At 44.1% G+C, this 27870-nt stretch overlaps 7 protein-coding genes across 8 annotated transcripts; 4 read left to right on the forward strand and 3 right to left on the reverse strand.

The window, feature by feature from the left end:
* Nucleotides 1-12133: 12133 nt before the first annotated feature.
* LOC126559336 (pheromone-binding protein-related protein 6-like) lies at nucleotides 12134-12718 on the forward strand. The gene is made up of 3 exons (XM_050215482.1): nucleotides 12134-12238; nucleotides 12303-12378; nucleotides 12444-12718. Exons 1-3 carry the CDS (start codon nucleotides 12134-12136, stop codon nucleotides 12716-12718), a joined length of 456 nt encoding a protein of 151 aa, XP_050071439.1.
* A 5351-nt stretch (nucleotides 12719-18069) lies between these two features.
* On the reverse strand, nucleotides 18070-18758 carry LOC126559438 (60S ribosomal protein L35). Its single transcript, XM_050215598.1, has one exon. It carries the CDS (start codon nucleotides 18653-18655, stop codon nucleotides 18284-18286), a length of 372 nt encoding a protein of 123 aa, XP_050071555.1. The 5' UTR covers nucleotides 18656-18758; the 3' UTR covers nucleotides 18070-18283.
* Nucleotides 18759-19118: 360 nt separating this feature from the next.
* On the forward strand, nucleotides 19119-20514 carry LOC126558251 (26S proteasome regulatory subunit 10B). The gene is made up of 3 exons (XM_050214229.1): nucleotides 19119-19237; nucleotides 19361-19480; nucleotides 19550-20514. Exons 1-3 carry the CDS (start codon nucleotides 19144-19146, stop codon nucleotides 20512-20514), a joined length of 1179 nt encoding a protein of 392 aa, XP_050070186.1. The 5' UTR covers nucleotides 19119-19143.
* Nucleotides 20515-20695: 181 nt separating this feature from the next.
* On the reverse strand, nucleotides 20696-21921 carry LOC126558286 (tRNA (guanine-N(7)-)-methyltransferase non-catalytic subunit wuho). The gene is made up of 2 exons (XM_050214277.1): nucleotides 21422-21921; nucleotides 20696-21353 (listed from the first exon to the last, which is right to left on the reverse strand). The coding sequence occupies exons 1-2, from the start codon at nucleotides 21919-21921 to the stop codon at nucleotides 20696-20698; spliced, it is 1158 nt and encodes a 385-aa protein (XP_050070234.1).
* Nucleotides 21922-22283: 362 nt separating this feature from the next.
* Nucleotides 22284-23732, forward strand: LOC126558484 (uncharacterized). Of its 2 annotated transcripts, none has more exons than XR_007607039.1 (2): nucleotides 22284-22372; nucleotides 22631-22770. XR_007607039.1 is itself a non-coding variant. In XM_050214506.1 (2 exons), exons 1-2 carry the CDS (start codon nucleotides 22493-22495, stop codon nucleotides 23589-23591), a joined length of 1023 nt encoding a protein of 340 aa, XP_050070463.1. In that variant the 3' UTR covers nucleotides 23592-23732. The 2 variants fall into 2 exon arrangements, 1 of the variants encoding a protein (XP_050070463.1); XM_050214506.1 differs by lacking the exon at nucleotides 22284-22372 and adding an exon at nucleotides 22493-22554 and having other exon boundaries at nucleotides 22631-23732.
* A 26-nt stretch (nucleotides 23733-23758) lies between these two features.
* On the forward strand, nucleotides 23759-24427 carry LOC126565805 (uncharacterized; the record flags this gene model as incomplete). Its single annotated transcript, XM_050223018.1, has 1 exon — nucleotides 23759-24427. A coding segment is annotated over one exon (669 nt), but the record flags the coding sequence as incomplete, so codon positions are not given.
* A 590-nt stretch (nucleotides 24428-25017) lies between these two features.
* On the reverse strand, nucleotides 25018-27755 carry LOC126557081 (DNA polymerase eta). Its single transcript, XM_050212731.1, has 3 exons — nucleotides 27657-27755; nucleotides 27490-27593; nucleotides 25018-27421 (listed from the first exon to the last, which is right to left on the reverse strand). Exons 1-3 carry the CDS (start codon nucleotides 27711-27713, stop codon nucleotides 25018-25020), a joined length of 2565 nt encoding a protein of 854 aa, XP_050068688.1. The 5' UTR covers nucleotides 27714-27755.
* Between the last annotated feature and the right edge of the window lie 115 nt (nucleotides 27756-27870).

Genomic DNA, 27870 nt, shown 5'->3' on the forward strand with positions numbered 1-27870 from the left:
CGACGGCAACCGATTGCAGCGGTAATGCGCTGAAATTATGCATGCAAAACAAGATTAGACATCGTAAATTGCAATCCAATTACGAAAATAGATTTGATTTGCCTGAGCGTAAATGCGAAAGAACTAACTGCGAATTAGTATTTTTCTTCCCGAGGGGGCGGTTTTGAATTGCACTTTACGTGTACCTACACTAGCGTTGTACGACTGGCACGCTGTAGAAGATTAAAAATAAAGACTCTGTTTATTAATCTGGATAAGCAACATTATCCGTATCGTGAATTATGCTAAATTGGTAACGTTTAGTTTTACCATTAGGCTTATACCTAAACAGCAGATTATTAGCAAACAAAATACTGAACTGTATTAAATTTTACTCGATATCTTTTAACTCCATTCTGATGTCTGTTTAACCTTATCTATGACTTTCGCCAAAATAAACCTTTTTTAAACTTGACGAAGTGCAGTGCAGAATGATCGAAGAAAGTCATATAAAAAGTGAGATCGACGTGTGGGAAATTGTTGCCAGGATGAGTTTCACTATTTAGAATCTCTTCCCTCAGGGATAAAACTAATAGTTTGAACATATAATCCATGGCAGTTCCTCGATGGGTTTTTGTTCCGCTACTGTCAGCGAATTGATACCGCCGTGATAGACACAATAGGCTTTTAAAAGCGTTTTTTAATTAGTTAATGAAAATCCGTCTATTTCTTTTAATGTATTCATTTAAAGGCAGATGACTTAAGGGTCTTCTGTTTAAATAAATGTAAATATATGATATCCAGCAATCACGCGTTGCAATATTTATTAGTTAGCAATTAAGAGTTTTATTTAAAAAGATGATCTTGGATAGACTTTTTCTATCTCCTCGATAGTGTACAAAACGGTGTCCCCGAAGCGGCCGTTTTAGCTTTTTGAACATCCAGAAGTCGCCTTGTGCCTGCCGTAATCTGACGAATACGGCGGTTTTGGAACAATATGGGTGCCAGTTGTTGCGTAAAACTCCCTCAAAATGACGGCACCACGCGTGACTTCACCCGCTTTAACCCCAAAACGTCATTCAGGATGGTGTTGACCGAGGCTTTGGAAATCCCAACACTTTCCGAAAGGTCTCGTATCGTCAACCGACGATTGTTGACCACCAAATCCTTGATTTAGACGACGTGAGCGACCGGGGAGACCATCCACCTCATCCGACGACGCTCTATTTCTTCTTGGCCTAAGGACCTCTAAGGCCACGCCGGCCATCGAAATGGCTTACTATACTGCCGATACCACGTAGTTGGTTGGTCAGTCCTCACTGCAGGGGGACGGTCTAGATGGGATTTGAACCGTGGCCCTGCCGTTTGAAGACCGGCGCCGCTGTCGCCTACACCACCAGGCCGCCCCTCGTTTATATTAGTACTAGTTATTTTTATCTCAACCGAGCATGCCCGTGATAAGACAAAGAATAAAAAGGAAATTCTTAGAAAATATCATTAAAAATATTCATTGTTTCAGACATCATTGGTCTGCGACTCTCCCAGCTAGCAAAGGCCTGCCAAAGGATCGAGCAGGTGGCAGTAAACCACGGGTTGGAGACTAACGAGGCAAAGACCAAAATGATGGTGGTACCATCATCGGCCCTACTAAGTTATCCGGAACTAAGTAGGGATGATCGCAAATTTGAAGTCGTCCAAAACTTCATCTATCTCGGGTCAAAAGTCAGCACCGAAATCAGCATAGAGACGGAGTTGCGCCAAACCTGTCGCGACGGTCGAAGCTGGGACTGTATCGTACCCTTATAGTCCCAGTACTCACATACGCCTCTGAGACATCTGGGACTGTCCAAAACGGACGACAGTCCTCTTAGCCGCGTTCGAGAGGAAGATGTTCAGAAGGATCGTTGGCTTCCCTTATGTGTGGAAGGACAATAGAGGTGCCGCTACAACGACGAGCTGTACGAACTTTATGACGACCTCACCGTCGTGCAGCGAATTAGGCTCGTCAGGCTCCGATGGGCTGGCCATGTTTTACGCATGGTACCGGACGACCCAGCTCAGAAAGTCCTTTTAGACCATCCACACGGACAGAGAAGGCGTGGTCCCAGATTGAGGTGGGATATTGGCGTGGAATCATCCGCCATCAAGGCCGGGATAACGGATTGCCGGACGACGGCGCGGGACCGTGAGCGGTTCCCGATTCTGCTGCGGCAGGCCAAGACCGCAAAGCGGTTGTAGCGCCTGATAAGTAATTAAGTAAGTTTTCGTCATCACAAGCGGTGGTGACAATGCGGTATTGAACTGAAATAATTAACTCAAATAAATAAAAATATAAGCTTTTATCCGGCAAACTCTTTACTTTTACTTCTGTAGATCACTAAATATTCGAATAAACAAACTCAAAATTTCAAACAAACTTTTCGCAATTCAATTTTCGACAATCTATTCTTGTCCTATTTGCAATGCTAATTTCGGGGATTTAGCCGTCCTGGAATGCAACACTGTGAAGCCCCTTCAGCCATGCCCACTAATCGTAGCGTTATTTGTGACAATCACAAACAAATCTGCAGGATAACATTCAAAAACCTAGCTTTTCAAAAGCTTCCAATTTCTATCGTGCACGTTTGTTGTGTTGTATGAAAAGAGGTACAAAAAAAACGGTGGCACTTACTCAAACATACTCACCGTGAAAGCATTGGATATCGCACAATGATGCATGCACTCCTTTCCCGATAGCCTTATCAGAACGAGTGTGAGTGAGAGGGAGATACAGAGAAAGGAACACACAGAGCAGAAACTGAAGTTGATGAACATAATTCCAAATTGAATCCGAACACTTTCTGGATGGGAGAGGGGGGGGGGGGGGGGGGGGGGGGTTGAAATAGTGTCCGAATCAGAAGCGGCAGTAGAAAAATTTATTTTAGAAAAGTTTCACATTCCCAATCACACAAAGGCATTTATCTGGAAAAAGCATCCCGACAGTTGACAGTGGCACTAGGGAGATGACTGATAAAAGGGGAAGTGGTGGGACGAAAAAGAAAAACTCTTTGCAAATAGTTTTGCACAAAACTTTTCCCGGGCTCGAAGAGCTTTATAAAGTGCACCGCATTGTGTATCGTTTCGTTGGAGCTTTTTTCATCACACAGCTGCCCCTTACAGTCAGGGGTTGGTGAGTCGCGAAGCGTTTGGAAGGTGAGGTGTGGGGGGATAGGCGATTGCCAAATAGGTTACCTGCTTCATCAATTTCTTATCTTCAGCTGTGTTCCTTTTTACAACCCCAAAATGGGTGTGTCGTGTGCAGCACGGCATATTTCTTTTAAGGTGAAGCCCAACAGTCTTGGGACGCTGCTGTTCGGACGCCACGATCGCCCATTGATGGTGACACTTTTGGAGTGAAAAGTCCACAAAAGAAAGCTGGCCGTAGCGCGCCAGTGCTTCAGTACAACCGCAGTGCAATAAATCATCTGCGGTAGGATATTAACGACAACACGGTACCAGGAAAAGCGCACTATGCTCAATACCGGGCCAGCAAGGGCCGAGTAAGATCGACTTCAGTTCTCGAGGTTCCCGAAAGTGCTATAAAACAAAAACTTTTCCCCAGCCTTTGTGTGTGTGTGCGAGAACACGGTTCGTATTGCGAGAGCACGCCGTTTGCGTACGCGGCCCGCGATAACATTTTTCGCCAAGAGATACAAACCGGAGTCGCTAGACATGGCCGGCAGGCTTTTCCAGCGGCTTTTACCGTCCTCCTGCCGTCCTGGACTCGGTAGGAGCCTTTTGCAAACGTTCCGAACCCGTTCATTGTAAAAGTGCAGAAGTTAAAATGAATTTCACCAAAGTTTAATGAGGTGTACATTCGGCGGCACACTGGTCCGGGTGTGAGAAAGTCTTTTGACAGCCCCTTGCACCCGAACGCGAACGGGACTCGGGCACGGAGCATTTTCAATGCGCACGGCCTGCTGATGCTGTATGCCGAAAGTGTTGCCCACTTGCCGCACTCTTTGCCGGCACCTTTTATCCCCCCCTCCCCCGTCCTTCTGCCACCTTCAATTGTCGGCAGACGACAAGCATCGGTAGAATAATGCTACCGGAGCGTACGGAACGAGAAAACCGTGTCGATTATCACGACAAAACTCGACGCTCCAAAAAGGGGAACAGGGAAGGTGGGGAACGATAGGGAATGGGAAGAACACAAAGCGGGAAGGGGGGACGGTGTGGAAATGGGTTGCATCCTCCGCTTCCGGTACTTTTCCTGGCGTAGCGGAAAATACAATTGTGGTAATGCGGTGGGCTCTAATTCATGTGTGAATGTGCTTTCAGTGGTGTGCAGCGCCATCTAGCTTCAGCTGCTTGAAAGGAAAAGCTCCAAGTTTCTGCCTCAACCGGTCCAGCATCTCTTATCTGTTCTTTCACTTTCCCACCCATCTTCCTTTCTGCCCCGCCACCTTACTTGGTCCCCCACACGACGGTAGCGATACGAAGGTGGGAAGGGAAAATGCAATGGAAATGTGTGCATAGTTTATCTCGCTTCTCAAGCGACTGACGAGGAAAGGGTACCCTACCCATACTCTTTTAAGCTCGACAATACCCGGAAATGCAGCGACACACACACAGTTGCATCGTTCAAGACAGGGTTTTGGATCAAGGGAGTTCGGGCTAGCTGGGCGGTAGGGGGCTGGATGGGAAAATTGCATTGTAAATTGGAAGATTTATATATTCCATTCAATGGATTCTGCTTCACTGGCAAAACCCAGGGAAGTGTATTGCAGGCGACATCATTTTGTTATTCGCCTTTATACGCCTTAAACCGGCTCCGTATCTTTGCATCCTTGGACCGCGCGAACGACGCGTACTAACGGTTGCTAGGTGCAGGAAACTTTTCATCGCCTGCTTCGAGCTTGAATGGAGCCACATGCACATACGTGTATGTGTGTGTGTGTGTGTGTGTGTGTGTCCTGTTATACAGTTTGGAGATCGTAATTGAATAGATTTAAGTGACACATTTCGCCACATGCTGATAACAAGTGCTGTGTATGTATTTTCTTCTTGCGTGCATTTATTCTTTATTTAAATGCATGCAAACAAATCTAGTTGCAGGTGCGATCAGGTGCAGCTAAATGTGGCATCCGGTGTGTTTGTATGGACGCTTTTTTTTTTTTTGCTCCTTTTCTCGGTGCTACTGCTGTGTGACAAGTTTGTCGGATTTACTACTCGATCTGTGCAGCACGTGACATCGGAGTATTACGATTGCATGGCTCAATCACAACCTTGTTGCAGGTAGGTTGAACAGATGTTATCAGCAAAGGATAAGACATTTTTTAAATAAATCTCGCTACCTTAGGTTAGTTAGTTAAACAGGCGACTTTATAGTAAATGGTTCAAAATATGATGCATCCTACACACTTCTGGGAAAAAGGTATTGGGATGATTCCTGAAGGTTTTTGATAACTAAAATTAGATAATCTCCTAGCTTTTCCGTGAAACAAGGCAGCGATTGATGTTTGTTTGAATTTCAGACAAATAAGCTCTCGGAATCAGATTTGCAATACCTTTTATAGCGACAGGGGAACACAGCACAAGCAATGCGCCTCCATTTATCCATTGAAATACGCGGAGGATTATTTTTGATGAGTCAAATTGATACATGAATTAAAACGAAACCCCGATGCTTCGACTTTTATACTGTGTTAACTTATATTCAAACAAGTTTTGACTGGTTTATTACGAATAATTTAGAACATTCATCACAAACAAAATCAACAGTCAGTACTACGTTTAAAAATTTATTTATATTATCAGTTCAATCCCTGAGCAATTAAGTTGAATATTTCGACCAGGCTAAAGAGTAATATAGGTCCTCAAGCTGCACGCAGCAACACGCGTGCAAGCTCCACAGTCGTTTGTGAACATGGCTGAGTAGGACATATTGAAAATATTAAAACTATTGGATTATAAAGTCCAAAACAATCTTTTTCTAACTAGTTTAAATAAAGTTTTAGTAATTCAATCATCTTTCTACTCAAATCATGTTTAAATATTATTTTTTTCCGTATATTGAGCCATTTAAATTACAAAATATGACTCAGTATAGAATTATTTCAATTACAGTATGAACTGTCGCGTTTAAATGATGCAATAAGTTAGTGAAATGTTTTTATAAATTACTCTTATGCATAAGCTAGCTTTTGCGACGCTTAACAATAATTTCACATAACTTTCCTCATTTTAGTAATGATTTATTTAAATAATATATTTATGTCCTACGCATAATGGTCACAATCTACCGTGATTTTTCACACAAGCTTGCATGAGATGAATCCCGTACAACTTGAGGGCCTTTATTACTCTTTAGCCTTCGACCACTACCACCAGTATTGGTTAAGCATTTACAAGCATCCTCTCGCATCTGGAGTTTTTTAAACTCCATGATGCTAAATAACATCGAATTGGGTCATGTCTTGAGCACTCAGAGTAATACTCCTTTAAATGCTCAAGACGTTCCAAAACACCCAGAAGCGAGAGCATCCGTCCATGGGGTGAAAAAAGTTTTGACCAAGATCAACCCCAAGACCCGTGGATTCGGGTTGATTTGTAAGCGCAATGGTTCCGTGCTGACGGGTCAAATTCGATTCCTATGGGAACGAACCTGACTCCGATCCGATACGGTCGATCCGTAAAAAGAGTCGTAGTAGCACTCAAGCTTTTTTTTAGTTAACCTCAATTGAAGAACATTTTCCAATCATCTTAATGTCAAAAGTTGATCGTCAATGCCTTGTAAAGCTGTTTACAAATTGATCATTTAGAGTATAAGGCATCAGCTTTCAATGCTGAACTTTTATATAATATAAATATGTACCAAGTCAGCAAATCTATTGCAATATTTTTCTCACAAAAAAAACCCTAACAGCAACTTCATACAACATACAGCAAGCAACTTAAACCATTGCAATAATCATTACAATCACTTTATCACACTTCTCAACCACCAAATCTTAACAGCTAGTGCCCGAACGGTAAAGGGTACTACAGCTAAACATCACTTGTCCCCCCGCTCCCCCCCCCCCCCTCCCAAAATTGTGCTATTTATAATCCTAATTTATATTCTTTCCACAAACGACTCCAAGCTAATCCTATGGACCCGGGAAACTTCCGAACACTCGTGTTCCATCCGTCAGCTACCGGGATTCTGCCCGTTCGCTTCTGGGATAATCCTTTCCCGGCATCCCGGTCTAATCGGTGGTAATTATTCATTGTCGATCGAGGATTTCTGCTGCCATCCTTTCGGTCGAGCGAGTCGGCAAAACGGCCTCCGTAAACGGATTGTCACCGCACTTGGATCCTTTCCTTCTTGGTTGCTTTTTTACCCATTCCCACTCCCACATCCTGACTTCATCGCACTGATTACAGATCCATTTCGTACCGATCGATCTGGGAAAGCGCGGGTTTAAGGTTTCTACCAATTTTTTTTTTCCTCTCAGAGCAGCAACAAAATTGAAGCAAAAACGAGATGGGAAGTAAAGCAAACGCACACCGTACCTCCACTTGTACCTAGACAAATAAAATAATCCGAAAGTAAACGAAATAACCCCCACCCCCTTCCCCCCCATCCGAAAACAAGAACCCGAAATCGAGAATTGTCAGAAGTTTTAGATTAATTAAAAATATATCCTCATCGGCACGACGGCGGCACCTCCTCGGTTCCCTAATCCGTTCGAAAATGGGGAGTGGGGGCACGAAACAAATGAGGGTTGCCCAGGATCTTGACAACGATTTGTGTTGTGCAAGTCCCATCCCTGGTGTCCGGGAATGGTGCCGAGACACAGGGGTTTGTGGCTGCGGTCACCCACATCCGAAGCCGTGTAGATGGACGAGCGAAAAGATTGATGAATTACAACCACTAATTATTCTGATCGGTACAAATGGTACCCGGGCCTTTTTTTCCGTCTCTGCTCTCTTCTGTCGCTGTTTGTTGTTGCGTTACTTCCGTTACCCGTACGTTGATGGAGGCGCCTTGTCAGTTTGAAGTGAAGTGTACAAAACAAACCAGTCAGGGCGGAAAAAAAGAGATGAAACGGTTTGGGGATGTGGACGAGCGCTCGGTAAGTTCGAGCCAACTCGAACGAGACGAGTATTTAGAAGCAAAAGCCAACGATTGGATTCCTACTTGAATGACTTGCGCACCCTCCAGGAACCCCCAACGAACGCTTGAAGCGCCCCGGGCAGCGGTCGGGATGATAAAGACGTTTCCTGTTTTATCGCTATCGGCCCCGTAGTTCGAACCGTATCGCTCGATTTCTTTCGAATTGGATTCGATTTTTATTTATACTTCGTGCTTCGTGTGCAGGCGAATATAAAAGAGGAGTGTTTGTTTATCTTTTTTTTTTTTGCTCCCCTACCTTGCCCCCAAAACATGTACTTAATCCTTCGTCCCTCTGATGCACATTCATTGCACGTCCTCTGTGCGCCTTTCTACGATAAGATAACAACAACAAAAAACAGGCAGAAGCACTTTTTACAACCGACGCCATCGAAAGTTCCGAAAAAAATACACACACACAGATTCCGCTCGGATTTCCGCGATAAGAACTCCATTTCTTCGAGTGTCCTTTCCGTGCCGCGTGGTATGCGCCCTTAAGAACCACCGTTGATGCTGCTGCTGCTGCTGCCGATCCTGCTGCGAACCCTGGCAGCCACGACGATGCAACGCCTTTTGTGTCTGCACCTGAGAGGGAACGTAATAAAGGATGTGATTTATTTTTATCGTTGCAATGAAAGCATTATTTGAGCTGCTTTTTACATCGCTTTCGAATCCGACAGTGCAACAGAATTGCTCTGCCGTTTGTTTATTTTTTCCTCACTCCGTCACATCCTTTTTTTCCTTCTTCTGGCCGAGAGCGTGGCGAAGGGGCAAATAATTCATGCGCTTGTAAGAAGCGCTTTGCGAATATCCGGGAGTGCGGGTGGTCGAGATTGAAAAACTGACGCAATAATAATAAATGCAAATCATAAACGATAAACATGATTACGATGCGCAATGATGTGTACGCGTAACGAGATAGGAAATGATGGAAGTAATTTTAAATAGATGACAGTAATTAAACGGTTTCTTTTTTTTGCCCAAACCACTGCTGGTTCCTTGTCGTGTGGTTGGTTTGGTTGGCATTTGGTAGACAGGGAAATAGTTGCACAACCTGATTAATCTTCTTTTAGATAAAGGAGCAACATTTTCTCTCGCTCTAAATAAATCAAACTACCGATAAGATGCACTCACGACGTACAAAATGGTGCTATTAGCTTATGGATATCTGAGATTGACGATGGAAGGAAAATTTAATCTGTTAGGAGCATCCTTCGGGACATAAAATAAACATAAAACAGATATCCTTCTTCATGACATGGTCCTAGACCAACCAACAGCAGCTTAAACTTGTAAATTGTTTATACGTTGCTTGCAGCGAAATATTAACTAGATTTGAAAGCAGCTCTCAAAACCTATTTAAATAAATAAAATAAAAGCTGAAATAATAGTCCTTCCTGTCTAACATCGCCAAAACCTGAGTTTCAGACTGAAACATAGTACCGCGTTGCGTCTAGTAAATAAATCAGTTGGGATATAAGCTCAAGTTAGTACCAAGTTAGTAAGGAGATGCCCATTATCATGTTCTAAAAGATAGAGCACTAATAAGCGTCTGAAAAGTGTAACAGCTCAACATAGCATGCGTCAGCAAACTACGCACACCTACGCCTTGTCCTACTTGGTTTAACGATCGGCTGGGTATTCTTCGTTTTCTTTCAAGGTTGATCACGTCACGTAGATATAACCAAGTCTTCAATCCATTTCCTGAGTACTTGGGGGCTCCCAGGGCTACAGTCCACAGCTGCATCTAATCTCCGACTCAGTTTTGACTTCACCTTATCCAGTCAACGAGTTTGAGGCGCTTTTCTACACCTCTTCTTCAGGAACACCTTCTTGGTAGGGCATGCGTCCTTCCTGTGTCTGCTTTGGTATCTGTTCCGTTTAGGTGTCTGTTGAAGCAGCTAGATCATGCAGAGCATCTAATGGCTTGCTTTTTTCGAACTGCTTTTTTACCATTCCCTCTAATATACGGGCTGCCGAAATATTTAGAGGAAGAAATCCTCATGCACCGCATAGGTAATGACTACAAGACTATAGCTTATGGAACTATAGAGTAACAGATCAAAATTAAGAAGGATCGGAAATTTTGTTACGCAAAAAGGAGTATAACAGCTCAATGATTCGATTAAGAGAAAATTAACTTGTCGAAGACCATTTTTGTTTCGGATTGTTTTTGTTTTTTTGCGCTACAAGTGTAGGAGGTCTTACAGTTATATTCCTACGTACGTAGAAAAATTTCGGATAGGATTAGATAATGTTCCTGGCGTGTCTACTCTACCCTACCGACCCTGTGGCGTGTTATATTTATTTATTTATTTACAATTGATTATGACGGTCCAGTGCCGTATTGTCAACACCGTTTGTGTTGAATAAATTTTAGAATCTTATTGGTAAGGCATTTCCTCCTTATTCTTTGCCTTATCCCGGGCATGCTCGGTTATAAGTAGTATAAAGTCAGCGTGTTATAATTAGCATAAAAATTGTTTAAGCCTATCAATAAAGTTGAGGATTTATTTTAAGTCATAACAGTAAATGACACAAGAAAAAAGTTTAAAACTTGGCTTGAGAAAGACCCATCCTCGCTGTAGTTATTCAATTTATTAGCTGCAATCAGGTCGCATTATGCTTTACATTCCAGCCTCTATGAATCCTACACAACAAAAAAAACAATTGCCTGAGATTAATAACTAATAACAGCTCGGTCAACTTTAGAATTTAAAACGAGAAAACGATAAGAAACATCAAAAAGCTTCAAAGCGCTGAATATTAAGATAATATTCAGAATAATCCCACTCACTGCCGAATGTATCCTGTTCTTTTACCATTTTCACCGCTTTATTTTTGGTTTCATTTCACCTTTCTCACTCAACCGATTCCTAGCGTCAGACCACGTGCAGCGTTTCGTTTTCAATTTTTAACCAGAAAACCGAGAGTTGAAACTTTTCATCATGTTCAGTAATTATCATTTCCCATTCAATTCCCGACCGCTTGTTAATTATCTGGCTCTAGCTTCAAGGCACAATTGAACCCCAGCGCGTGCCTGTTTTAATTAAAGTTCTGCCCGTTGAAAAGAAGCTGAATTAACGATTTGAGTGTGTGTGAATTATTTCGTATGATTTTGCTTTTCGCTACCGATGGTACCGGTCACCGGTTGTAATTGCGAACCTCCTACCGCAACCGGGTGCACCGGCCGCGTAAATGAGTTTGTCAGCTAAAGATTTGTTAAATCTCGTCTCACCCTTCATCCAATGCGTCATTTTTCGTTAAAAAAAATGGCATGGTGACATTGCTTTTCCAACAGTTTTCCTTCGTTCAAAACTCTTATCTATACTCTCGGCACTCTTCTAGCACTAAGTGCTAAGGGCTCTGCAAACCTCAGCAAGGTAAGAACAGTGTGTGTATGTGTATTGTTGTTGTAGAATTACAAACACCATCCCAGTTTCACGCCGTCTGCTCAGATTGTTGACGTGCTGTAATTTAGAAATCTCATTCCGCAGCCACAATCGCAAGCTATATAAAGCCTCACAAACCAGGCGCCCTCGGAACAAAAACCCGTCTGACTGTTACCGTTTTGGTGCGCGGATCGGTGTGGTTGCTGTCTTGCAATTAAATTCGTGTACCGAGTCAAGAGTGTGTTTTCCAGAGGTGAGTTCGGAGAGCGTTGAGCGTCTTTTGAGTCATTCTTTTCATCTGCATTACGTGACACTAGTTTGGCAGGGGAACTTGTGTGCGAATTTGCCGCAGAAACGCAGCTGCAACGAAGCGCCATTTTACGTGCCACCCAGCACTTTTATCCACGAACGGTCACATTTAATATCTCAAGCGCTCTCCAGCAAGGTGCTCGGTGCATAAGTAAAAGTTTTAACACTTTTTCCCCGTTTTAATTATTGATAACCGGCGTGTTGGAGCTTTTAGTTTCTTCGAACAATCGTGTCGAAATTGTTCCCCCAATATCCTTGCTAACTGCAGAACGTACAATTGCAGAACGAACGTACTGCAGCAGAACGGAACAACACCATGCTGGGACCGTTTTGTTCAAACAGCCGATGGTGCCTGGTACTGCTGATATTGCAAGGCGCAGCCCTCACCGTGCGTTCCGACGAACCGAGACGTGATGCAAATGTAAGTTAAATTAGTGAACGTTCCCCCGTTCGTAATGATCGCTTTGTACACCGTCTTTGTGCAGTATCCTCCGCCGGAATTGCTCGAAAAGATGAAACCGATGCACGATGCCTGCGTTGCTGAGACCGGTGTGTCCGAAGGTAAGGATTTCAGACTACAATTACCCAATGACCACGGCGGTTAATTATTTCTCACACAACAATAGATGCTATCAAGCGATTTAGCGATCAGGAAATCCACGAGGACGATAAGCTCAAGTGCTACATGAACTGTCTCTTTCATCAGGCGGGAGTAGTGAATGATAAGGGCGAGTTCCATTATGTGAAAATTCAAGATTTTCTACCCGAATCGATGCATCTTATCACGCTTAACTGGTTCAAGCGGTGTCTCTATCCGGAAGGTGAAACGCCCTGCGATAAGGCGTTCTGGCTCAACAAGTGCTGGAAAACGAAAGATCCAGTACATTACTTTTTACCCTAGGGTGGTAATTAGCGTGGTGAGGAAACAATAATCAAACGGTGCATGAATAAAATTAACATTTTACTGTAGTTATTTTCAATAAATTGCAATTTTGTTTTACTTGGTTTGTGTGGAATATTCTGCATTTCAATACCTCTATGATCGATATGGTTCTACAACCGTTGTGGGCCATGCATGATAAGATTTTTCTTATCTATCAAAAATGTTTATTAAACCTCCATTTAAACTTACGACACTTCTTCTTTGCCCACGTGAACGATCTTACACTTTTTTTTATCGATCTTCTGCCACCAATGTAACGAACAATCATCACAAGCCCAGCGAAATCCGCGTTTAGTCCTTTTTTACGTATTGTATATGAAGACCTGGCTTAAGTGGAATGGGGTGGGGGGATGGTGCTTGGGGGGTACGATGATAACGTCGTGTGTTTGAAACCGTAAGCTCGGAGACGTGGGTTCAGAGCCGTGGTTTCTGAGCCATAGGTTAGGAGCCGAAGTTTCGAAACCATGGGTTCGGTGCCGTGAGTTGTTTTACCGTAAGAACGGCCTGGCCGTACTGCTTTAATAATGAATACCACATAGTGAGGTTAGTCAGTCCTCACTATAGGGGGACGGTCCGGATGGGATTTGAACCCCGGTCCTGCCGTTTGAAGACCGGCGCCGATGTCGTCTAAGCACTGTGCCACCGGTGCAGTGAGTTCGAAGGCGTAAATTCGAAGCGCTGAGTGCGGAACCGGCTCCGGGATGAAATCGGAGCCGCCTCCGAAACTGATCGATCGGAGCCGCGGGTGTGTCCGTACCGCTCATCACTAGTAAGTAACCACCAGAATCAACCAGCGTCAAACCGTTACCAGCCGTTAACTAAGGCCCCTGAATAGCTTTCTCCTCTTACAGGATGTTCGAATGATTAGAAAATCTGGTTTGGACTGACGTGGTGGACTTATGTGCTTTTCATCCCATCTTTCATCATTCATTTATCTTGTATCTCATTATCGTGTCATTAAAGTATCTAAAATTTTGTACGTGCGAGTTTTTATTTCGGCTACCGATTCCTGACGTAAAGCTCCTATGGATCATAACATGAACGACGCCGAAACCCTGTTAAGTTTTAAGTTTAGTTTTAAGCTTAAAGTAGTCTCTAAGTCTAAATAGATTGGGTTGCTGCCAGTACCACTTACATTAATCTCACCATCAACGTTGTATCGTCATTTGAGGTGCGATCATCTATGTGAACATCGCTCATTGGGATTTGATCTCCTGCCTAATGATAACTTAACACCAAATCAATCTTTCAGTCATCTACTTATGCAAATATCGATTGATTTATAGAAAATGAATCATCCAACCGCACTTCACCTTCCCTATTTATGGTGTAGCCGATTCCCAAGTACTAGGTAGTATGTCTTTTTAATGTACCAGAAAAAATTAAGCATAGATTTCCTTTGATTAATTAATTATTTAATTAATTGGGGCAACGACGTGATGATTGTTTTATAATAGCCTAACGAATTAATTATCTTTCTGAACATCCCCAGTAGTGATGCTTGTGAACGGTACTTTTGTAAAATAAATCACAATGTTTCCTGCTACATCCATCAACCGGACATTCGATCCTGGCGGTAAATAGCTCCATTCACTTTAGTCGAAAGGGGCCACATAAAACAGCAATGCTGGGAATGGTTTTATCGGGTTCATTTGGATTGCAGGATTGCTTGAGTACGCTTCCCTCACTTCCGGCATCCGTACGATTAGAGAAGGCAATCTCCTTTCCACACAACAGCAACCTAACTCAAGACGCTGTCGCTTTTCCTGTTTTTTTTTTTTATCGTAATCTTCAGCCAGCCCGCGGGCAATGAGTAAGAAATTAAAACTTATTATCAGCGCCTAATTACGCCTCTCATGATTCTTCGCTTCCCTTCGTTGGTGCTGCAGCCTTTAAGCTGTGAAGTACACACTACTAGAGGACGGACCGGTGAGAACGATGCAAAAATTTGGAATATCATTAATCAAAGTTTCGACCAACGGCGAAAGAATATGGTCTTCGCGAGCGCGCCACCGACCCAGCAGCCCTGGAAACGATGGATCGCTTCGGGATAAGTCTCTCTACTCTAGCAAAAAAACAAACTCTAAATTATCCTGCTACAAGCGGGCGCGAAAAGTTAAAGCGAACCAACAATAACAGCGTCAATCGCGCTCTGCGGTGGCCTGCTGTTGAGAAAGCAACCCGGAGATGGTGATGGGAGAAAAGTTGACACTAAAATGGCGCATACCATGGCAATAAAAGCAACAAAATGAAACCAAAAAAAAAAAGGTAGTAAACGTACAACAAGCAAATGGGAAGATGCGAACAACGCCATGGTCAAGTGCAGCAAGAAACGAAAACACTGTAAAACTTTCTTTACTGATAAAGTATCGCCGTAATCAAGCAAATTAAAATGTAAATGAAGAGCCGCGCGGTACAAGTTTTACGCAACTTCTTGCTGTGTTCCTGCGGCATATAGTGGCAGTGTGGGCCAAGCTTCAATCGCACATCCATTTGACTAATTAAAAACAGAAAAAAAGCAGCAGAAAAGCACAACATCCGCGCTGGCACCGATGCACCCTTGTGCAGTGTAAAAGTTCGCAAGATCATAGCAAACACAAAAGCAACACTAAAATCAGCGCACAATTCCAAGGACCGGACGTATTCGTCTCTCATTACCTGAATTCTGGTGGCATTATTTATGTGTATCGTGCTGGGTGGGTTTTACATGAATGCAAAAAAAAATCATCTCCTTCACATTTAACTACGGCACAATCATGTAATTTTGTGTATATTATTATTATTTGTCCTTCAACGTGTAGCAGTGTCCAAACGATATTGTGATCGGTAATAAGGGAAAGCAAGACGTTTGCGGGACCAGATTGACTTCCTTTAATACGTCTTCAAAATAGCGAATTTACCCTTTAGCAGATTTGGCGGCCGCCAGGAACATCGATGGCCATGAGGACCTCAACCGTTGTAGAGGTGATGAAGCTCCGTTACATTACAACTGAAGATTTCTTTGCTCGATCACTCTCTTAGTGTCCTAGAAGCCGTGATTCCACGGCATCTCAGGATATCGTACGTTCATTGGAATAATGTCTAGGCTTAGGTCTAAGCATTTCGCGTTGGGTGTACATCTCCAGCGTATAGGACAGGTCGACTTCAAAGTATGTGGCTGAGACCTCAGATACCACGATCCATCTTGTATGTTCTTGTGTGGAGTTCGACGCAGTCCAGGGCATTGGAAAGTTACCGAACGTTCCGATACCAGACCTGCTGGGAGACTTCGACGAGGCTTACTTGAGAGTAATCTTTGTTTTTTCTTTGCCGAGCAAACGGATTATTTGTGTGATCCCTTCCCTCAACTCCTGCTGTTTGTCTGTCTTATACGTGTCGTATGCATGAAAGAATGTATGTATGAGTACGATGTGATAAGGGTCCGCCGTTGCCCAAATCAGCATGAAGAGACAAGGAGACCACACCAAGAGCTGCTTGGATATGGACACTCGCTATTAACAGGACTCATGGATTACGGTAAACCCAGGATTAGGTGTCTACACACAATAAAGACCCACGTAAATAACAGGACTTGACATTTGGAAGATGGATCACCACGCAGTGAAACAATCGAGCGCACCTGGGATAAGAAGCCTTTTCAAGGTTCGGAGGAAGAAATGTCTCGAAACCAATGTGAAAGGAGTTGGTATTACGGCCTGGACGTACTATATGAAATCTATGCGAATTATAATCTATCTATCTATCGCTCTCTAAAGGAATTCAATCTGACTGATCCGGATTAGACCAGAATCCATGTAAGGTAGGAATCCATGTTGCAAGCGAATCTAAATCCATGTAAATTCGAATCCTTCTCCCACTACATATTTCAAGTTCGGAATCCGATTCAGGATTCGATCCAGATCGAATCGGTTAAAGATTCAATCGCAGCATACGATCTACATTTTATTTTCTATCACTATTTTGCGTCCCTTGAACCCGAGGCGCCTTAAAAAACGATACACCTTGGATGCCTTAATTTTTTAGACAAAAGGATATCTTGGAGAAACGTCTCTGGGATGTCGAGAGTCCTTAAAGAACGTAGTCTTATAAGCAAGAAATCAAGGTTGCCGAGGCACGTTGAATGAATTAGATTAACCTCTTGAAACATGGAGCTCCTGGTGGTCAGTTACTCAGTCCGTTAGGTAGGTGTACCCGGACCGGACTGCAGGTCCGGTTCTTGAGGCAACAATAGCGACGATATTCACACGGCAGGACCGGCGATCAAATGTCATTGGGCAACTACGGGGGAAGTTGAGGACTGACTATTCAACTACGTGATACAAGACCAGTCAGCCATTCGATGGCCGGCGTGGGCTAGTAGGTCGTTAAGTCAAGAAGAAAATAAATGCAACGAACAACTATCTTTCTTCAATCGCCATACTTCTAACATCAAAGTGATCGTGACGGGTAAACCATAGCTTCTATCCTATCAACCGAAGTTTACGAAGTTTACCAGTTGATAAAGCGCCCCTAGTTCCTCTATTCTTCTCCTGAAAGAGTATAATTTGTGCAATCTGGGTAACAAATTGCAATGGATTTCATGAAATCTGCACCTTCATGAAAGGACATGAAATCCATGGCCCAACATGTAACCACCAAGTGAACGTATCTTTCCTTTTACAGTTATCATTAAATCCTACTCAATAAGCAATAATGGCTTATGTACCATTGGTACCATTAGTTCCATACATGTACATGTACCATTAGTTCCATATTAAAATCAGCTTCAAAATGACTATTACTGTCCTTCGCCAGATGAGAATTGGGAATTAAGATAAGTTCCTTGAACGGGTTGTTCAGAGAGAGTTGGTGGATTAACATTCACGAATCATTTTGAATGCTCTATATTAAAACAAATACTTCTTGCTCTCATTGTTGGGCAGTTCTTCTGCAAATCCACTGGCGAATTCTTTTATGTTTCATTCAAATCTATTGAACTCAGATGGAGTCCTGAGACAGAACCATGATGCGTATTTGAATCTGATGAGATGGGAGGGAACTGATCCATATCCCACATAGTTCTGGAATGTTGTTAAATGTTAAATTGAACTAATATTCTGCATGAGCTACAAGGAACTGATTGTTTCGTTTCTTTCCGATACATTCGAAAAAGTTCTTTCGTGTACAATCTTTCGCCACACTCGCTAGTTGAGAAAGCGTTCCTGTTCGCGCTTTGAAGAAACTTGGCCAGGACGCTTGATGTTTACAACCTCACCACCTTCTGAATGATCTCTACAATCGATAAGGGAATGAATATACACACCAAAAGCTTTAGTGGTTCAATAAACATGACAGTATATTATACCGATCTGCATATACATGATCTTCTTTCGGGAGGACATCAAAACATAAGCTTTGCTCCACCACCCGCGCCCGGCTCTCGGTAGCGATACGAACCAAAAAAAATTGGAGGCATCCATCCACAAACTCGCGTACACCAGACAGCAATATGGGAAGGTTTCCTACCCTTCTCCTCTCTCTCCCTTAGGCCTTGACGGCGTATCGGCGGCGGGGGAACTTTGCGCGTTTGCGTTGCTGCTTCAGCGTCAATCGGTTGGCATCACGGTGAGATAGAGCCTTACGCATTGCACGGGTCTTCTTCGGGCGCAGATCCAGCGGCAGGTACTTCTTGCCCTTGTACAGCTTGCGGAGGTTCTCCTTCGTCTTCGTGTTCATCACAATGTACACGCGGGCGATTGCCTTGCGAACGACACGGATCTTGGACAGCTTCGACGGAGCACCGCCGGTGACTTTCGCCACGCGCAGATTCAGCAGCTCCTTCTTCAGGTCCTCCAGCTGCTTGGTCAGCTCCTTCTTGTCCTTCGTACGAAGCTCGGAACACTTAACTTTCACCATTTTGCTGGTTTTGTGGGGTTATTTGCCACTTTTTCAAGAAGCACGCGATTGAAACACCTCCGGCCACAATCGGCAGAAACGTCGAAAAGAACGGAAAGCAGCACACCACGACGGGCCGTTGGTTTATAACCTTGCCGGGTTCACTTGACACCGCGTTTTTGACGCAGTAGAACAGTTTCACGTATACCTTTTCCTATTATTCGCAAGCAACTGTAGCGGAAAGTGGCACACCGCAACTAATTACCTTCGGAAACTTGAACTCTTGAAGACGATCGCTTATACTGATCCGCTGCTCCATCGTCCGCCTGTCATTTGCTTGGGTGTAGTTGTCAGCAGAGAATGCAAAATCATCCGTAGTTGTGTGCGTGTGTAAGCGAGTGTTGTCATTTCAGCTTCATAAACTGTTTTGTCAGCCAGTCTTCAGAACTAAAGAAAAACAGCGTTCGTTTGCACTTGATTAAAGCCGCTAATTCTCATTCTTCATCAAAATGACTGTGGTGGATCCAGCTCGCGAAAAAGCGCTGGAAGATTATAGAAAAAAGTTGCTCGAGCATAAAGAAGTAGAATCTCGACTGAAGGAAGGTAAATATAGTGTTTGAGGTTAGGGTGACGACGATGACTAGCGGATTAAAACAGCTCATCTCAATCTGTGTACAACTTCCCTTTATTGTTGTAAACTCATTGCTTTTGTTGCCTTTGTTGCAGTAAGAGAAACTTTAAAAGAGCTCACGAAACAATTCGATAAATCGGAAAACGATTTGAAGGCGCTGCAAAGTGTTGGCCAGATTGTCGGTGAAGTATTGAAGCAACTGACGGAAGACAAATGTAAGCAGGTTTGTTTTGCTCCCGTATCCCGATTCGCACTAACGTTGTGCTATTTTTTCTGTTTTGCAGTCATCGTAAAAGCGACCAACGGTCCACGATACGTTGTCGGATGTCGCCGGCAGTTAGACAAAACCAAGCTCAAGTCGGGCACTCGCGTTGCACTCGATATGACTACGCTGACCATTATGCGCTACCTACCGCGGGAGGTTGATCCACTCGTGTACAACATGTCGCACGAAGACCCCGGTGAGGTAACTTACTCCGCCATCGGTGGTCTTTCCGAGCAAATCCGCGAACTGCGAGAGGTCATTGAACTGCCCTTACTTAATCCGGAACTGTTCCTTCGTGTTGGTATTACGCCTCCGAAGGGTTGTCTGCTGTATGGTCCACCCGGTACGGGCAAAACGCTACTGGCCCGTGCCGTCGCTTCCCAGCTCGATGCCAACTTCCTGAAGGTAGTATCGTCGGCCATCGTCGACAAATACATCGGCGAATCGGCTCGTCTCATTCGCGAGATGTTCAACTATGCGCGCGACCACCAACCGTGCATTATTTTCATGGACGAAATCGACGCCATCGGTGGTCGTCGATTCTCGGAAGGTACGTCCGCCGATCGTGAAATCCAGCGTACACTCATGGAGCTGCTCAATCAAATGGATGGGTTCGATTCGCTCGGACAGGTAAAGATGATCATGGCCACCAATCGGCCCGATACGCTCGATCCGGCCCTGCTGCGTCCCGGTCGTTTGGACAGAAAGATTGAAATTCCACTACCGAACGAGCAGGCGCGGTTGGAAATTTTGAAAATTCATGCTGCCCCAATCGCTAAGCATGGCGATATCGATTACGAAGCGGTAGTAAAGCTGTCGGATAACTTTAACGGTGCCGATTTGCGTAACGTCTGTACCGAGGCGGGACTGTTTGCGATTCGTGCGGAGCGTGAGTACGTCATACAGGAAGATTTTATGAAAGCGGTCCGTAAGGTGGCCGATAACAAGCGGTTGGAAAGCAAGTTGGACTACAAACCAGTATAATTTCGGCTTTCCGTACTGTCGTCCGTAGCCTGGCGAATCATCACAAGGAAAACAGCTCAGCTCTCGCCGTGTGGTCTTTCTTTGTGTGGTTTTGATCACAACTACAATTTTCGTATCATTAAATCATTTAAGGCGTAATAAAATCAACAAAACTAATCCTGTTCGTATAACAGTAATTCTTTTATTTAGATTTTTTCGATTCAATTTTTTGCTTCTTTCTCTCGAAATATTCCGAAAGATTATCGATGCTGTGTTTAAACAGTGTAGAATAATCCCGCGCCTGTTCGATCGTTGCTTCGTTGAACTGAGCGTCAAAGTTCTTGATCAACGGATGATCGCCCCGCGGAGTAAATTGTCGCTTCTCTACAGAAAAATCGTAAGCCAACATTCTAGCTCGCTTACTTTCCTTCTCCATTACCAATAGCACTAGCTGAAGAGAGCTGCTTAAAGCCACACTGAGCACAATCAAACTGTCATCAACCGTTAATGGATCGTAGAGGACACTAGCATTGGGTTCATCGCACCGCACCAGAGCCACGTCGATCTTGTTCTGGACCGAACTCTTCACCACACACAGCATTTCGCTACCTTCCTTTACACACTGCACGGATAAACCAACCGCCGGATCCGTAAGAGAAAGTTGGCCAATTTCCTTCCCTTCGCTAAAATCCCACACCCGCAGCGTCCGATCACCTGATACTGATAGGAGCTTTTGCGTGGGAATTACTTCAATTCCTCCGACGTACTCCAAATGTCCCAGACAGAAGCACTGGATGTTGTGACAGTCCGGGTAGGAGCTGACTTTAATTTTCTCATCCCGGTCGCACGTTATTATGAACCTGTGAAAAGTGGTACGAAACCGAGTCATTAAACGTCTGTAAACTCCGCTCAGCTGAAGCTTCCTTACCGCTCATCATCGCTAACCGCTAGGCCCAATATTTGGCTCATGTGGCCAAGAATCCATTTCGGTTTATGCTCCTGCTGATTTAACACATGAAATTCGAAACAGTCACTCTTATCGGATCCAATCAGTACGTTCTGCTTGGGAACGAACCTCATGCAAACGATCGTTCTCGTCGTGGGAATACTGTCTCCTAACAGTGAGGACGACAATTTCCCATCATCTTGATGCAATTTATAGCATTGTAACGTTTTATTATTCAATGAAACAACCAAAACATTTGCACTCGGACACAGCTCGAACGTTACAACGTGTGCCGGTGATGGTTGGGCAGGTTGTTTACCAGTTTGTTTGTTGCCGGTTTGCTCTTCGGCGGTGCCTTCTGGTGGAGGTAGCTTTTGCTGTATGGTAAGCTCATGCAGCACATCACCATCGCAGGAGAAAAACACAATCTTGTCCTTTATGGCGGTCACGATGTGGGACGAGTAAATCTTTAAATCGTACATCTTTTTTTTTTTTGGGTAAATTGAAACCGCTTTGCTAACGTGGTTCGCACAAATGCTGCCCGATCTGTGTTGACAATTCATTTGTTTACTTCTTTTGAAATAGCGAATGACGTCCTGTCAAGGTTGTTATATGCAGGCGGGAAATGAAATTCCAATTGGAATTCATCCAACTGGAAAAAATATTGAGTGCGATTTGACGATTTTATAAATTTTTCGCTATTCAAAACTTTAATTCTAGTTTCTACACCAATCTCGAACTCAATTCGTTCTTACCTTCCGCGATACAACAACACCAATGTGCGGTGCATGTCAATAAACCCCAGGCGTTTTTTTTTCTCTCCTCCGAAACACATATCTTATCAGTCCCACTATCAATTTGCAAACAAACTTCACAAACCACCACAAGAGCAAATTTTGCTGTTTTTTGGGCGGTTGTTTTTCTAGGCTAAAGGTAAATACACTGCACCCGGTTTCCGTGGCGATTGCCGAAACTGTTATTACCAGTTTGACTGGCACGCGTTGTCTTACGACATCGCAATTTGGATGGGGTGCTGGTACAGATAGGTGTGCCATGGGTTGGATTGGGAAGTGTTGTGCATTGTTGGGATTCGGGACAGTCGCATATTTTGTGCGGTAAACTTTTCCTCCAAAACACTTTTTTTACCTTCAGCATCGGGCTTCAACATTGATGAGTGCTTCTTCTCCACAGGTGGCACTACATTGGCAGATTGTACAAAAGTGCACGAAAGTTCCAGCACGGTGAATTGATCGTACTGACCGGTGCAAACTCCGGTATCGGTTTAGCAACGCTAGTGGAATTAGCCGGCCGTGGGTGTCATCTTGTGATTGGCACGCGTAGTGCAACGATAGGCCAAACAGTTCGTGAAACGGTGCTTCAGCAGTATCCGACCGCAACTATTGATACGTTCGTACTGCAACTCGAATCGCTTGCCAGTGTGGTGGAATTCAGTGAAAACGTACGCAATTTAAACAAACCACTGTACGCGCTGATAAATAACGCCGGTGTGTTTTATGCGCCTCCGAGCATTACGGAGGACAAGCTCGAGTATCTGTATCAGGTGAATTATTTGGCACACTTTCTGCTGACGCTGCGCCTGCTGCCCGTCCTCAAACAACAGCAACAAGCGGGCGAAAGTCGCATAGTGAACGTTGTCTCGCAAGCGCATCGATCGGTAACCGAAATACCAACGGACGACAGCTTTTGTGGCCCTCTATTTGACGATACCGCTTCCAACCGGTTCCGATCGTATCAGTACAGCAAGCTTTGGTTGGTGCAGTTTTCCTACCGCCTATCGCAGCTACTAACCACAAGCAGCTCCAGCCAACCATCCGTCCACTGTATCGATCCAGGTAACGTAGAAACGGCCATCTTCCGGCACTTCCCACCATTGGCGAATCGGTTGCTTTTCTATCTACAGAAACCACTCAGAATTTTGCTCATTAAAACACCTCACGAAGGTGCTCAGGGCGTTTTGTACGCGGTTCTATCCGAGCAGAAACCACCGTTCTACGTGCGCCGATTTTGGGCCAAACGAACAAGCGATTTCGACGAAATTAATCCACTGGTACGGAAAGAATCGCTTGCCGATACGCTATGGAAACGGAGCCGGAACCAGTGCAGTCATCATCTGCTGGAAATGCCGCTTTAGTACTGCCCCCGGTATACGAGGATCGCACGAAGGGACTACGGAAGGAGCGAATTTCATTCCGATTCACCTCTGCAGAAAAACCTTCCGAACTGAGCCGTTGTCTTGTAACGATCGGTGCAGTGGAGGGAATCGGAACGCACGAAACAAACTACCTTGTGGTGGGAGAAATAGAAGAACGCTGGATTACGATCGGAACGGCCGTTACACCGGTAGATTGTTACGTGGAACTATTGCTCCAACAAATGCTAACAAACGAGGAAAGCAGGTGTACGATCAGCCGTAGACAAGGCAACGATATCACTTTCACGATGAAGCTGATCCGCATCGAAGGACAGAAGTATTACTACGAACTTACCGTCGCGGAAAGTCTCGCCCTAGCCATGCAGTACAAAGAAAATGGAGTGAAAATGTTCTCCAAATATCCACTATTTGCTCACACCTACTTTAACCAGGCGGCCAAATGTTTGCTCTCCTGGTCACCGATCGATCAGCTCGATCCGGCCCTTGAGGGTGTCGAAACGGTGAAGGAAATGCAATCGCTGCTTGAAACGCTTTATCTTAACATTGCCGCCTGCCTTATCAAACAGAACCGCTTCGAGGAGGTACTGCACGTGCTGCGATACACGGACGGGCAGGAAGCGCCCTCCGCAAAGGCAACGTACCGGAAAGCGTTGGCTCAGTTTAAGATCAAACAGTTCACCGAAGCACTTACCACGCTGCAGCGGATCGATTATGGTAGCAGCAAGGAATGCACCGCATTGCACCGGCAGATCATCCAAGCGCGCCACCAAGAGGATAGCAAGTACAATTCCATGGTCAAGAAAATGTTTGCATAGTCTCACACCTAGTAATAAATACTCTTTTTCTATTTAACATTTATTTCAATGACCAAAAATATGCACACTTACGTCTATATTCTCTGTCAGGGTGTAGGTCATACATTTTGTATGGGAGGTTGCATTTTTCCGATGAAGAATGCTAATAAATTTCGATCTACTCGTCATATATATAAATTTCAAGAAAGATGAAGCTGTTGTCTAACTGATAAAATTTAAATGAGAATTTAAAGAAATCTTCTATTTTTATTGTTGTTTTGCAATACTATACAAGCTTTATGATACGACAAAATACTATCACCCATACAAAATGTATGACCTGCCCGGGTGGCCGGCTATAGAAAATTATTCTAAAATTAAATTAAAAATATATTTTAAAAAATACAACAATTTGTTTTTGATATTTGATGGAAAAAATGGTTTTCTATGAATTAAAAAAAAACTTTCAAACTGATAGCTCCACTATATTAAATGTTATTGAAAAATAAAAATGCACTACAAACCCGGGCAAGTAGGAGGTCATTGAAAAAAAAAGATTAAGCAATAAACGAAAAAGCATTTCATACAAACAAATAACAGGTTTTTATTTGTTACAATTTAGTAAAGTAAGAGGACACGGGTTTTAGCTTCTGCTTAACCGGTGACGTCACCTCACCGCCTACGATCATAGAACGCTTTCGTTTCGTGCTGGAACTTCCTCCCACCACTACGGTTGCCGCAACAGGTTTATTTAGAATCGTCGGCTGTGATGGAGTTGGCTCGAGACGGTTCAGTTCCTGCTGCAACCGTTTCGCCACATGATAGTCGTCGTGCTCGGTCTGCGATTCTAATGGTACAAGTTTGCCACAGTCAGGACACTTTGTGAGACTATCTGAGAGATCATCTTCCCCGCTGCCACTCTTAACGACCATCTCGGAGTTAGTGGAACGTATCGATTCTGGTGAAACTCTTGATAGAAAGCGTTCGATCGATAAATTTGCTCCGGATGATGTATTGGCACTATTGGATCTTCCCGCAGACGATGACGAAGAGGTAGCTTTCGATGGTCGTTTGGCAGATATTTTTGATTTTAAATCATTGCGGAACTCATCTCGTTGCTGTTGACTTAGCGAGAGAGCAAAGTGAAAGTCCTGATGAGATTGATATTCATGTTCCGGGATCTGTTTCTTGCACTGGGGACATTCCAACGTTTGGGTTTCTATTTCCGGGACTTGATATACATATTCTGCGTATGTTTCTAAGTAATCGGGTTTCTTCACGTGTGTTTCATTTGTTTCTTCCGTCACCAATGCTGAGGCAGATAGTTGCTCTTCTGGTTTTACTAACTCTTCAGCTACGTGTAGAGTTGGCTCGGTTTTTTTATCTGCTTCTGATATTTCTGCTTTGACCTCATCCTCTACTCGGGTTAGTTGATCCTCCGCATCTCTTTCCTCCTCCTCTAATCGCTCACTTTTAGGAGCAGATTCCTTACAAATGGCACTTTTTGGTAGTAGAAATTGTTTAATACCTTTCCCCGGTTTGCTTTCGCTTTCTTTAGATTCTTCACTGGTATTGCTGTTGTCAGGCTCCTTTGCGACACGTTCTCTGGAAGAACTAGCAGCTAAAGATGCTTGATGTTGTAGCAAATGTTTTATATGGCCTTTCGGTGGCTTTTTGCTACATTCAGCCATTGGTTCTTCCGCTTTTGCTTTCTCTAGCTGTGGCTCATCAGGCGACGCTTCAGCTTGTGGTAATTCAACCGGTGGCGGTATTTCCTTTGCACCGCTAACCTTATTCGATGTGTAGCTCTGAAACATTTGCTTGATTCCGGCTCCTTTTCCGCTGCCGTTCGATTCAAACTTTCCCGCACTAAGGCCCAAAAATTTTACCGGATTGTTCAATGCCGTTGTTGAGTTGGGTTTAAAAAATCGCTCCGTATTTCGTTTGATCGTTTCAAGCGCATCAACGGCAATGCGCTCCATTTCGTACGCCACCAACTGTATGCTTCTCGTGCTTGACACATCCACATTATCGATCTGCTGACTGTAGCTTACCGTTAACAGCTTCGCCATACGATTGTTTTCCTCCAAATCCTTCTCCAATCGTTCCGTCACTTCCGATGCAAGCTCGTTCAACCAGTGGTTAAGCGTTGCCAGTCCGGTAATTGCATTTTTACCGGGAAATCTCTTACAACAGCCAATACTTTTCGACAGGAACTTTGCCGTTACCGCCTCAAGATCGATACCGCGTGCCATCAAATACATCCAGCTGCCCATCCGCTCGTCAAAGTGATGCTGCAGCACACTCTCTGGGAACTGTACCAACTCCGACATAAACTGTACTTTCAACACCTCACACACCTGATCGCCCAGTTTCCCACCCAAACCCTTCACCTTCTTCACTGGTAGCGTTTCGTACAGCTTCCTGATGCTGTCGATCGGCAGAATCGTCTGTTTGTTCGGTTTGTGAAAGCCGGCCGTTAGCTTGGCAAGGATTTTGTTGTGCGCAATACCGGCCGAACACTCGTAACCCGTTTGTTCCTTCACAGCGGCACGTATTTCGTTCACGATCGAGGCACCGACCAGCAGCTTCATGTCGCTTTTCCTGTACTCCAACCGCTCCGGTGTATTATTCTCCGCCGAACTGGCATCGAATGTGTTGGAAAGCTTTTTTACAAATTCACCAATACTTTCATACCCCACCGCAAATGTATTATCCAACTTTTCGGGTAGCAGTTGAAATCGACCCTCGTTCATTTCGTGTATCCTGGTCAGCACGCGCTCAGTTATATCAAGGTACGCCTCATCGACGCTGGCCCGTTCTAGTAGTGGAGTAAATCGCTGCAAAACATCCGCTACTTCCTTACCCGCCTCACGATAGCGCGTCAGGTCGGCTTTGCCCCTAATCTGTGGAACTTGAGGTAACTCAATTTCTGGACAGTGTTGCTTCGCTTCGTCACCACGCATGTGGCGTGTAACACCTTCCGCTCTGGCAGGATAGTTTACGGCGATGATTCTGTTAAAAGGATACATTTTGTTGATTACATGATTACTTTTATGTTTTCCCCTGGTGATTCATCTTACCCTCCGCCTTGCCAGGGATTGTACTGTACCACCGCTATTGGTTTGCCTCTAATCGCGGGGTTTAATTTTTCCTCCACCTGACAATAGAAGCAATCCATGTCGACCTGAAAACGACATAAAACAATCGGTACAATAGCCACTTTTATTTCGGTACTTACGCTACTTACCAACACTACCACTCGGTCGAATTTATTCTTAATATTTATAGTCGTTTTACTGCTCATTTTGGATCATTTGTACACATTCAATACAGCACGCACATATTCCACAACATTCTTGCTCCTTCGTCGACCCAGATTCCCGCGTGAAATGTTTTGACATTACGATGGATATCGAAAAAATGTAAACAATCACAGGTTTATAACAGAAGGTTTCAGTGTT

The sequence above is a fragment of the Anopheles maculipalpis genome, chromosome 2RL (assembly GCF_943734695.1).
Source record: "Anopheles maculipalpis chromosome 2RL, idAnoMacuDA_375_x, whole genome shotgun sequence".
NCBI lineage: Eukaryota > Metazoa > Arthropoda > Insecta > Diptera > Culicidae > Anopheles > Anopheles maculipalpis.